This window comes from Cervus elaphus, chromosome 7, assembly GCF_910594005.1.
Source record: "Cervus elaphus chromosome 7, mCerEla1.1, whole genome shotgun sequence".
Lineage (NCBI taxonomy): Eukaryota > Metazoa > Chordata > Mammalia > Artiodactyla > Cervidae > Cervus > Cervus elaphus.
This window is the reverse complement of record NC_057821.1, coordinates 31,483,426-31,495,445: the sequence shown is the minus strand read 5'-3', so window position 1 is coordinate 31,495,445 and position 12,020 is coordinate 31,483,426. Positions and strand designations below refer to the sequence as shown.

General features: G+C 44.0%; 1 protein-coding gene and 3 non-coding genes across 4 annotated transcripts; all 4 read right to left on the bottom strand.

Annotated features, from left to right (window-relative positions):
- Positions 1-313: 313 nt before the first annotated feature.
- On the bottom strand, positions 314-387 carry TRNAI-AAU. The gene has a single exon. It is a non-coding gene; the product is annotated as a tRNA-Ile (tRNA).
- A 2,112-nt stretch (positions 388-2,499) lies between these two features.
- Positions 2,500-5,937, bottom strand: POM121L2 (POM121 transmembrane nucleoporin like 2). Its single transcript, XM_043908146.1, has one exon. It carries the CDS (start codon positions 5,858-5,860, stop codon positions 2,771-2,773), a length of 3,090 nt encoding a protein of 1,029 aa, XP_043764081.1. The 5' UTR covers positions 5,861-5,937; the 3' UTR covers positions 2,500-2,770.
- A 1,768-nt stretch (positions 5,938-7,705) lies between these two features.
- On the bottom strand, positions 7,706-7,777 carry TRNAM-CAU. The gene has a single exon. It is a non-coding gene; the product is annotated as a tRNA-Met (tRNA).
- A 4,170-nt stretch (positions 7,778-11,947) lies between these two features.
- TRNAK-UUU lies at positions 11,948-12,020 on the bottom strand. The gene has a single exon. It is a non-coding gene; the product is annotated as a tRNA-Lys (tRNA).

Below are 12,020 nucleotides of genomic sequence, written 5' to 3'. Positions count from 1 at the left end.
AGTCGCTCAATCGTGTCTGACTCTTCACGACTCATGGACTGTAGCCCGCCAGGCTCCTCTGTCCTTGGGACTGTCCAGGAAAAAAACACTGGAGTGGGTTGCCATTCCCTTCTTCAGGGGATCTTCCCGACACAGGGGTGGAACCCGGGTCTTCTGCATTGCAGGCGGATTCTTTACAGGACTTCTACCTTTGGGGAAATGAAGGATTTCAACCAGCTTTATCTCTCAGACAGTAATTGTGACACCCCAGTGGATATGAGACCAGAATTTTCATCTGTGTGTAAATGTAGCAAAAATACCACTTCATGCCAGTTGGCCCGTACGGGGATCGAACCCGCGACCTTGGCGTTATTAGCACCACGCTCTAACCAACTGAGCTAACCGGCCACCTGGTGTTTGTCCTGTTCCTCTTTATCCAATTAAATAAAACTGAAACGAAATGGTTTCTTCAAATTCTTGGGGGCAGGAGGCTGGGAATGCCAGGAGAATAACGAACACAAAAACCCAAACAACCAAAAACTACAATTAATTTTTTAAATCTTCACATTGTTCCTATTTCACTCTTCCCCCATCTCGGAGTTACGAAAGAAAAAGAGGAAAAAAAAAAAAATTGGCTTCAGTGAACTGTACTTCTTTGGGGCCTGGCTCAAACTATTCGGATTGTGGTTGTTAATCAGGCAATTACCACAATAGAAGGTGTACCTGTCTTGTTTGTTGGTGTCTCCACAGTCTACCACACATTTCCAGCCTCCAGTCTGTCCCCATTTGATTCCTTCCTCACAAGGCAACTAGAGCAGTATAAACCCAAACTTGTGTTTTTCCTAACTTAAAATCTTTCCAGATCCTGTCCTCTCCCCTGACATTTGGAAGGCAGGGAGGGAGCACTCTCCTCAGGTGAAGGGGGGCCCTGTCCTCGCTTCCTTGATTTCCACCCCGAGTTTCTTCTGTAAACTCTTTGATGTTTAACACAATAATTAAAGGGGAGAGAAAACAGGAAAAAAAAATCTTTCCAGGATTCTCCACTGTATTTGGAACCCTATCCATACCGCTGGACATGGTTTATAGCATATCTATGATCTGCCCCTGCTTCTCCCGAAGTTTGTCAGACTCCTTGAACAGTTATCCCAACAGATCTGCTCTGTTTTCTGGATGATCCTGTGCAGGTATTTTGTCTTTGGTCTGTGATACCCTTCCCCAGTTTATTCCCAGAATACACACCTTAAAACAGAAATCAAGTTCAAAGACTTCTTTGGTAAGATGAACTTCTGTCTTCTGCTTACATTCCCCTAGCCTTTGTCACTTGTTTTGAAATCACTGGCTTACTGACCAATCAACCTGCTAAACTATTATCTCCAAAGCAGGAGTTTCCATCTCCTCTGAATATCTGGTGCAAAGCATAGTACAGGACATATAGCCATCACTATATAAATGCTAAATTATCATGTAAAGAGTGTAGAAAAGGTCTCATACTTTTCCTCTTATCCCTCCCCACTCTATAAGACAGAAATCTTGGATTGTGGAATGTCTTTAGAAGGTGAAATGGCATGAATATTTAGAGTCATTTATACCTGGGTTAGAGTTCTAACTTTGGTGATTTGCTGTAGAGAGGGATAAGTGAGCACAGACTTTGGAGCCAAGAGGGTTTAAATCCCAAATCTAACCTTTACTAACTGGTTGAGATTGGGCAAGTTTCTTAGTATCTCTCTGCCTCAGAATAGACATGAGTTGGATAGCAATTCCTATACCATAAACTCATTTCAGCAATTTACTTTTATTGTATCAACCAATTTAAAATTATTTTTCCAATTATGTCTCTTTCAAGGTATCCATAAAGCAGGAGATAGATGTATTCAGGGAATCATTCTTGCCTTTTTTTCATTAGGATGATAAGTGCTAAGGAATATGTTGAGGCTTACTCATAGACCTCCCATTGGTTATGTACTTTTTCTCTTTTTTTCTCAGGTCCAAGAGTTTTACTGCCCTACCTACCCCAGCTAGGAGAGATGTGAATGTTAAGGGTGACTATATAAGGTATTATACAAATTAAAACAAAAAATGAAGTGTAAGCTTTGGTTCCCTAACTGAGCATTTCTGGCTTATACTGGAGGAATCATGACCTATGGTGTAAAGAGCAGAAGCAAGATTGCACCACTGTGTCCTTTTCTCTCCAACCCTCCTGTGGGTACTCTCATGGGTTAACCACTGATCCTCAAGGAAAAGTTGGATTCAAGGTCAAACTGCATTAAAAGCTTCTCCAAAAATATATAAAAATTAAAAAAATAAAAACTTCTCCAAAAACCAATTGAGGAACAAAGGTGAGAGAAATGAGGACTCGGTCGCCCTGGGGAATCAGATAAAGGAACCACTTCTTTGGGCCAAATAAAAGAAGGCTGAGATTTACAAAGAATCTATTCCTCCTCCCAGAGTGGCAAGAGGGCTGTACTTGTTGCCTCCCTGTCATGTCTGTTCCCAGAAAAAAAGCAGGAGGCAGTGTCTTGATTGAGCTCATCCTTGACACAGAAAGGAATGGGCAGGGAGGGGAAGGCAAGGCTCTGTTCCAAAGGTTTAGTTCCACTCAGTTCCATTCTGCTATTATCAGTGATACTTTAGTCTTTCATTGTCTTCTAGAATGTAGATTAGGACTACAAGGTGAATGTGCAAAAACTCTCACCTTAGATCTCAGGTATTTTTGCTGTAGAGACTTAGAAGATGCTGAGGCAATTCACTACGCTGAGGTCCACATCACAGTATAAATGGCAAGGAACACAGGTTATTTCTTATGGGAATGATGCCTTCGAGAATGCCCTTGCTCCCTATTCCTTGAGGTTTTTGATTTTGTGCCAATGGAAAATGATGGGGCTGGCGATCTGAAAGATCCTTTTCCAACAGAGCCCTGGGGAGGTGAAGAATGCATCCCAAAGCCAAAACTGCTGCCTGCCTTAACTGGTCCAAGGACAGGAGCACTCTGAGCAAAGGGATCCATGGAAGGGCCCCTAAACATAGCTTTTCTTGCAGAAATGTTGGCCCTCCCCAAAGGAAAAGGTGTGCCCTGGCTGGCCAGACCCTGGTTTTTTTGGCCCCAGCCTTTACCCAAGGGTGTGATGATGCTAGTTGTCCCACTTGGCACTGCTCCAGTGCTGAATGCTCTGGAGTTGGAACTCATGTCTGGAGCAGTCACATTGACCCCAGTCTCCCCACAGTCCATAGGGGTTACTAATCCCCCAAAGTCAAAAGGTCTTGGGGCTGTGCTACCAAACACTGAGCCACAAGCCCCAGTCCGGCGGGTTGGGGTAACAACTCCAAAACCATTTGTATTAGCCTGACCAAAGGGAATAGCTATTGGAGTGTTGTTAACATCTGGCCGGAGGTTGGGAGGGATGCGAAAGGTGGAGGCTGATGGTGCCAAACCTCCAAAGGCTGACTGAGTGGGACTGTTGAAGGATGTTTGAGTCAGAGTTTGTGCTGGGGTTGAGGATGCCACTGTTGAGTTTCCAAAAATGAGAGAGCTACTGAAGCTTGGGCCAAGGGCTGGTTGGGGGGCTCCTTGCTTCAGCCCATATGCAATCCCAAATGCAGGCTGGGGAGTTGCTCCCAGGGATAATGGGAAGGGTGACCTTGGGCCTGACCCCAAGGGAATTGTGAATGCTGAGGTTGCACTGGAGATCCTGGATGATAATGCAGGCTGATTGGGGTTTCCTAGGGCTGAAGTGGACAGAGAACTAGCTCTAATATTGGCAGTGCTCCTGGTAGGGGATATTTGGACAGCACTGGGAAGAACCTGGCTAAAGATAGTGACTGTGTGTACAGTAGGAATGGTAGGACGTTGGCTTGGTGGCAAAATGAAGCCTGCAGCTGGGGAGAAACTGGCCTTGAAGGCACAGGCAGCCCCAAGAAGGAAAGTGTGGCAAGTGGAAGGGATGGAGTAAGTGTTGCCCATGGTACTGGTAACATTCGCTACACCAAAATCCAAAGGTGGCTTAAAAGAGTCTTTGGATGTGCTGGCTGGTGTGGTGGACATGACTACAGAGGTGGCCTTGACCAGGCCATGGAAGAGATGGGTAGAAGCAGGGGTAGGTGGAGGAGAGGCCTGCTTGAAAGAAAAAGGAGCTATCATGGGGATAGTTTTAAGTGGTCTTACACTGCCAAAGATAGGCCTGAAAGTGGGAGTTAAGGTACCCGGAGCTGAAGATGGAGCAGCTGTGACTGAAATTCTAGAGTATAAGGAGGTCCCAGTCTCACTATTGGGTGGGAGCCCCAAAATGGGTTTTGACATGTAGTCAGCAGAAGCTGCAACAGGAGGCACATCTTCTGGATGGGGAGCTGGGCTGCTCATCAGTCTAAATGAAGTACTTTGCGCAGTGGGGGCTGTAGGGATAACAGCAGATGAGTCTAGGTATGCGGCAGCCTGAGAAGTCGAAGGTAGCTGTGTGGTGCCAGTGACTGATGATGTGGGAGAAACAGAGGTCAGATGGATGAAAGTAGCTGGGGGTTTTGAGTCCGAAGAGATGCCTGAAAGGGGCTCTGACTGTGAGCACCCAAGTGGGGCTTGCAGGCTTGCTGTTGTCAGAGGTGAGTGGGCTGCACTGATTACCTCTCCAGTGGGTTGTGGGAAGGCCGGTGGACCTGGAGACTTCTGTAACTTATTTAAACTTTCCAACTGAGGATCAGTGCCCTGGGTTGGAGCTGTGCCTGCAGAAGGCAGGGTGAGAGACAGGGAAGGCTGAATAGCAGACCTAGTCTCAGGGACAGAGTCTGTGGTGATCTCAGTTGTATTCTCTCTGGTTTTGTTGCTCGATTGGAGTCCAGCTTTCTTCCCTAAGACCAGGTCTTCAGGGACTGGATGACCAAGCTGGGGAGGTGGAATGAGAGACAGCAGGTTTTCAGGGCTAGATGGAAGCAGTGGAATCTGATTTTGCTGTCCAGAGCTGTCAGATGTTTCTGGGGACTCGTCTGATACCAGTGGGAATGGAGAGTGAGACTGATGACCTTTTTCTTTCTTTTTTACTGGCCACTCTGGTATCTGGAGTGATGCACTGGGAATACTTTTCTTCCAAGATTCCGAGAAATCTCGAGAAGAGCTGTAAGAGCTTGTGATAGCATTTCTTTTGGAGTTAAGGGAGTCGCCTGTGTGTGTGCTGGTCAAGGAGTCCATGGAGGAACAACTGGGCCTCTTATTCAAGCTGTGATCTGAGCTCCAAGGGTTGAGGCTTCTCTTCAGAGGCCCAGGCCTGGGCACAAAAGAATTGAGGACTCCGTCTTTCACCAGAGGTTTAAATGCAGATGGTCTGGTCTCTGGAATACTTCTCTTACAGTCAAAGATCTCATGAAACAGTGGTTCTTCCAACCTCACTTTCCCCTTCTTGCACTCTTTGAGGGCCCTCAGCACCGTTTCCTTTGCACAAGGGTCTGGGAGCCTCTCAGAGGGCGAGGACCCTGCAGAGTTGATTACCTCTGCTGGGGAAGCGGAGGGGGGTACTGTCCGCTCAGGAGGAACGATCTTGATGGTCACCGGGCTCCATATTGCCCTGGGGTGCCGCAGAGACCAGATACTCCGCTGGGAGTAACCTTCCCACCAGTCTGAGGGAAGAGGCCCCATGATGGAATTCTGGCATCTCTTCATGGGAAAGCGCCTCCAAGCCTCATTGACCATCCACACGGTGGGGTTGGAAGGAACCCAGTCCGGCGGCCTCCTCGCAGGTCTGTGTCGAGGGGCAGGGTGGGCACGATGGACGTGCTGAATCCGGTAGACTTGATGAAAGGACTGAGTTGGCCGGCGGTTCACTGGCCTCTCCGACAAGTCTGTGCGCCCTTCTGCTGGGGATGATGGCGAAAGTCCCAGCTTGCCCAGGTAACTGCCCATGCGGATCAATGAAGCGGAGTCGGTGACTTGGATTTAGGGTTTCCGCTCCCGAGGTTTCCGACGACCCAGCCGCGGTCGAAGTGCGCAGTGTTCGGATGACGGTTGGCATCCCGGCACGAGGAAAGAGCAGGGGTCTCGGGGCGCTCCACATCCTCCAGGTCCGGCATCCGAAAGTCAGCAGCCTGTGAAAACAGGACACGCAGGATGTCGGCGGTCGGGGTGGCCTGCTCGGCTATTTTGAGGCAGAGGCTGGACGCTCGGGCCTCTGATCTCTCCTCTCCAGGTTGCAGCGCGCGGCAGGCGGAGAGGGATTGGAGAGGAAGCGCGCTGCCGGAGTTCACCCAGGCACGCATAGCTAGAGCTGTGCCGGCGCGGAGTCTCCAGATTCCCGCAGCGGCCGGCGGGAAGGGTCCTGGCTGCGGGCGGCGGGCGGGATCCATGCGCCCTCCTGTTCCCTGGAGTCGGAGTAATGAGTGCAGTCCGAGCCCCGCAGGGTGAGTCGGGGTAGGGGAGCTCGCGGGAGCGCAGGACTGGAGACTCGGACGCGAGGACCTGTGCAGCCCAGACTGCATTCTTGGCGCCAGCGGCCGGAAGCAACTCAAGTGGGATTTGCTGGGTGAGGATTCCCGCACTTCTTTCCTTTGCCTTTTCGTCCCTGCAGCCAGTAGGGGTCAGTCATTGCCTCCTGGATGACAAACTCCAGACTTAGCCTCCCGGAGACTGAATCCGGCTCACCCTCCGGTTGTTCGTACTGCCTCTACAGGCGGGGTCTCGAGGCTTCGGACTGAGCCAAAGGGATTACCTGTCTGCCAACCCGGAACCTGAGCGCCTCCGCAGGCACCCGGCTTAGTCGCTAGCTCAGCCACCCAGACTATCTCTTCATTGTCGATCCTCACCTAGCCCAGTGCGGTCGAGGCTTTTGGAGGGGAGCAAAGGAGTGGGAGATTTAATTTGAGGCTGAATATTCAGACTAAGTCAGGGTGAACTAGGGGACTAACATTTTGAGAAATTAAAAAACAACGTTTTAAGATTTCTAGAACAACTCTTAATAATGTAATTGGCATGGATTGAAGACAACTCTTTGAAGAAAGATTATTTCAAGGTTAAGTTACGGAACTCGGAGAGAGGGCTCCCTTCAAAACCCACACCGTCCAAAAATGGGTCTAGACATTTCCCATTTCATTGATCTCTTTCTCCTTGAACTTGCATTTTTATAGAATCTTATGCCAATGTAATGTATGTTTACGCTTAAAGTCTTTATTCGATCATCTTACTATACTAGTCTGTACCAAACAAGTATGAACATTGAAATCTGAAATTTTAATATTTAGTGATACCACAAATCTGTTGTAAGTAAATTTGGGGTTTAATTTATATTTGCATTTACTAATAGAATGCAATCAATCAAAACATCTTAAGTAGATAATAAGTTGAAAAACCTCTTTACTAGAAGATGTAGCAGAAGCAAATATGGAATTTATCACTTCTTTCTCGATGAGGTCGCATACAACATATAAGACCACCTCGACAGAAAGAATATTTTCAATTGCTCTTCTGCTGGACACCAGGGATGGAAGGAATTTTACAATTCGGAGTAGTGTGCCACTTCAGATTAGAAGAGTTTTGGAATTGCCTAGTGGGAGAATCGTGGGATTTTAAAGGCGGGAAACAACCCAAACTAAAGGATTATCAAGCTCATGAATTTTTATTGATTAAACATGGACGATGTAGAAATTGACTTAGTTTCTGTTCTTGTATCCTGGTTGGAATAAAGTTTAGCGAAAATCGGTTCAGTTCAGTCGCGTCCGACCCTTAGCGAAAGCAATCACATATAAAAAGACCACTTAGCAGAGGATGGTTTCGATCCATCGACCTCTGGGTTATGGGCCCAGCACGCTTCCGCTGCGCCACTCTGCTCACCTCTTAAACATTTTTACTGTTTTTCCTTTCAATGATTATATCACCGTTTGTTTTATATATATATTTATATATATATAATATACATATATATATATATTTCCTTTCATTCTGATGGTTTCCGCCTCCCCTCTCTCTCCCATACACATAGAAGATCCGCTCTTCCATAATCAGATATCCTCGGATCATCACCTCCAGATCTGCAGTTTCCCAATCTGCCGAAGAGTGACCAAGCTTATCAATGTACCCCCTCCCCAGCACCTTTCCCCCTTCCCGAAGCCTCTATGTATGTATGCACGCACGCGAGCTCAGCCATGTTCAACTCTTTGCGACCCCACGGACTGTAGCCCACCAGGCTCCTCTGTTCATGGGATTTCCCAGGCAAGAATACTGGAGTGGGTTGCCATTTCCTTCTCCAGGAGAATCTTCCCGACCTAGGGATCGAGCCCACATCTCTTGAGTCTTCTGCATCAGTAGGCGGATTCTTTACCTGGAGCCGCTAGCCGCTCACAAAGAGCAAAGGAAGCGCCCGCGGAGCAAAACTCGGGATGGACCCTTCTCCGGGAGAATCTCGAAAATCGTGTAGCCAACTCTGGTGCCATCAGACAGGAATCGTGTTAACCATCTCCTGTGTTGTTTGTCGAAAATCTCACAGACAATCCTTTGAATAAAAGATGCTTTATTCGCTTGCAATGGGGCAAGATTTTCACAAGGACAGTGCGCCTGCCATAAAGTTAACTCAATTTGATGCTCAAATTATTACACGGCGGTCACAATTTCAACTGCATCTCGTTTGGGGTCGTTTCGACTTAAAAAAAAAAATGATTTTTTCTTTCTTTCTTTTTTTTAAAGATAGGTCCTTCTTTTTGCAGTGTTAGAGAGCAGAACCTTTGGAAAGTTCCTGAACACAGCTCTTGTTTGTAGCTGCCTTTGTGACGACGCTAGAGAGGGCCCATCTAGAGGTAAAAAGCCTTTTATCTTTAGTACTGTAAGCTGAAGGCTTCTCTGATATATTAGACTGGACATTTCCACTCTCATTCCATTAGTCAAACTAAGCCACATGGCCAAGTCCATGAAGAAGAGAAAGTATGTATGTTATACAATAAATACATTATTCCAATGAAATAATAATTACAAATTCACATGAAATTATTATAAATACTTATAAATTCTCATGAAGTTGCAGAGATAATGTATTGAGGTTTCGTGTATCAATAGTTCATTCGTTTTTTTTTTTTACTGTTGAATAGTGTTCCATACTACTATGGATATACCAGTTTTTAACTTATTCACCTATTAAGGAACATTTTGGTTGTTTTCAGGTTTTGAGCTATTACAAATTAAGCTTCTATAAATACAATGTACACAGTTTTGTATGGATATAAGTTTTCATTGTTCCAGGATAAATGCCTAGGAGTGGAATTGCTGAATTGTATGGTGTGTTAAGTTTAGTTCTTTAAGAAACTGACAAACTGTTTTTCAGAGTGGCTTTACCATTCTACATTCCCATATGCAATGTATGACAAATCCAGTTTCTCTGCATTCTTGCCAACCTTTAGCAGTTGTTACCATTTGTTATTTTATCTCTTATAATAGGTGTGTAGGAATATCTCATCATGGTCTTTATTTATATTTCCTAAATGACTAGTGATATTGAACATCTTTTCATGTGCTTATTTTCCATTTGTATATCCTCTTTGGTAAAATGTCCCTTCATGTTTTTTGCCCTTTTTCTAACTGGATTGTTTGTTGTTTTAAAAAGGAGTTTTGAGACATCTTTGTGTATTCTAGATATGTCTTTGTCAGATATGTTATTTGCAAATATTTTCTCCCAGTCTATAACTCTTTTTTAATTTTCTCAGCAGTCTATTGCAGAGTGAAAGTTTTTCATTTTGATGAAATCCAGTTAGTCAAGTTTATCTTTTATGGACTGTGTGTTTGGTGTTATGCTTACTGTCTCTCCATCAAGCACCAGGTCCCCCAAATATTCTCACATTTTTTTCCGAAAGTTTTACAGTTTTATGTTTTATTTTAAATCTATAAAGCATTTTCAGCTAATTTTAAAATAAAATATGAGATGTAAGCTGAGGTTTGCTTCTTTTGCCTATAGATATCCAATTCTTGTTCCATCACTCATTTGTATCCGACTCTTTGTGACCCCATGGACGGCAGCTCACCAGGCTTCCCTGTCCTTCACTGTCTCTGGGAGTTTGCTCAAACTCATGTCCATTGAGTTGATGATGCCAACCAATCATCTCATCCTGTCATTCCCTTCACCTCACGCCCTCAATCTTTCCCAGCATCAGGGTCTTTTCCAGTGACTTGGCTCTTCACATCAGGTGGCCAAAGTATTGGAGCTTCAGCTTTGGCATCTGTCCTTCCAATGAATATTCAGGGTTGATTTCCTTTAGGATTGACTGGTTTGATCTTCTTGCTATTCACAGGACTCTCAAGAGTCTTCTCCAGCACCACAGTTAGAAAGCATCAGTTCTTTGGCATTTAGTCTTCTTTGTGGTCCAGTTCTCATATCCGTACATGACTGCCAGAAAAACCATAGCTTTGACAAGACAGATCTTTGTTGGCAAAGTTACATCTTTGCTTTTTAATATGCCATCTAGGTTTATCATAGTTTTTCTTCCAAGGAGCAAGCATCTTTTAATTTGGATTAAGTGGGTATCCAATTGCTCTCCCACGATCATGAGAAAAGAGTAATACTTTTCTTCCTCTACTGAGTTGCTCCTGCATTTTTGTAAAAAAAAATAATTTAGATGTAGTTGTATGTAGTGCTTTCTGTATTCTCTATACTGGTTCTATCTATCCCTCTTCCAATTAATGTATACTCTTTATTACTGTAGCTATACAATAAGTCTTGAAATCATAAGAATGATTTCTTCCACTTTATTCCTGTTTTTCAGAATCATTCTAGTTATTCTAACTCATTTGATTTTCCACATAAATTTCAGAATAGTCATGTCTATAGCTACAAAAAAAAATCTTTCCTGGATTTTGATAGGAATTATATTAAGTTATATTAAACTTGTACATCAATTTCAGGAGAGTTGACATCTTTGCTATGTTGAGTTTTATGATCAATGAACACAGAATCTCTCTCCATTTATTTAAGTCTTTGTTTTCATCAGAATTTTGTAGTTTTGCTGTTCCCAGCAGGCACATGTTCACATGTTTGGGTAGATTTTTATCTAAGTGCTTCTTTTTTTTTTTTTTTTCTAAGTGCTTCTTTACTTAAAAAAAACAAAACACTGTATTTTAATTTTGGTGTCCATTTTTTATAGAAATACAATTGATTTTTCTATTTTGATCTTGTATTCTGTGACTTTGCGAAACATACTTATTAGTTCTAGGAGGATTTTTGTTTGCTTTTAGCTCCTTAAGATTTTCTATGTAAACCATCATATATTCTTCAAATGGAAAGTACAATCCTTCCACAGAGATGGAGGGAGGAAATGTATATTTCTAAAGAAAAATACAATCCACTGAGTAAGAAAATGTATCAACACACAATTGGACAAAACTGCAGAAATGGATGGTAAAATATGTCAATATTTTTGGGTAGGGTGAGCATTTCACCTAAAGATGATATGGCAGTATTTGTGAAATAACTTCCTACCATTTATGTTTATCATTAGCATGTGACATTACCATGGCTTAGTGCAGGGCTTTCCCATCTACTAAGTAGCTCAGTTGTGAGAGAGAATAACTGAAAATCTAGAAGTCCTGACCCAGTGAATACTTTACTCAACAAATATACTTTCCAGTTCCTTTTCTAATACACCCTAGTCTAAAGGGATAGCTTTCTTATATTTCATGGGCTGTAAGCATTTTATTGGAGAAGGAAATGGCAACCCACTCCAGTACTCTGGAGAATCCCATGGACAGGGAAATCTGAAAGGTTACAGTTCATGGGGTCACAAAGAGTCAGACACGACTGAGTGACTTCACTTCACTTAACCATTTTATACTGTGTTCCTCACAAAGATCTCCTTCTGCTTAAAACACAATATCAAATCTCAGCTACTGGTTAAGGTTGAAGGTAACTGACTTCTTGGTGTTTCCTTACTCTACGTAGGTGAAAGTGGTCAAAGTTTAAGCCAAATTTTCCTTGGGATAAAACATCAGTATGCTCTAATACAAGAAAGCACTTAAACTTCCCGCCTGGACAGGGACTTGAACCCTGGACTCTCAGATTAAAAGTCTGATGCTCTACCAACTGAGCTACCCAGGC

Coding starts and splice junctions, on each gene's coding strand:
- POM121L2 (XM_043908146.1), bottom strand. CDS start 5,860: ATGGGCAGTTACCTGGGCAAGCTGGGACTTTCGCCATCATCCCCAGCA.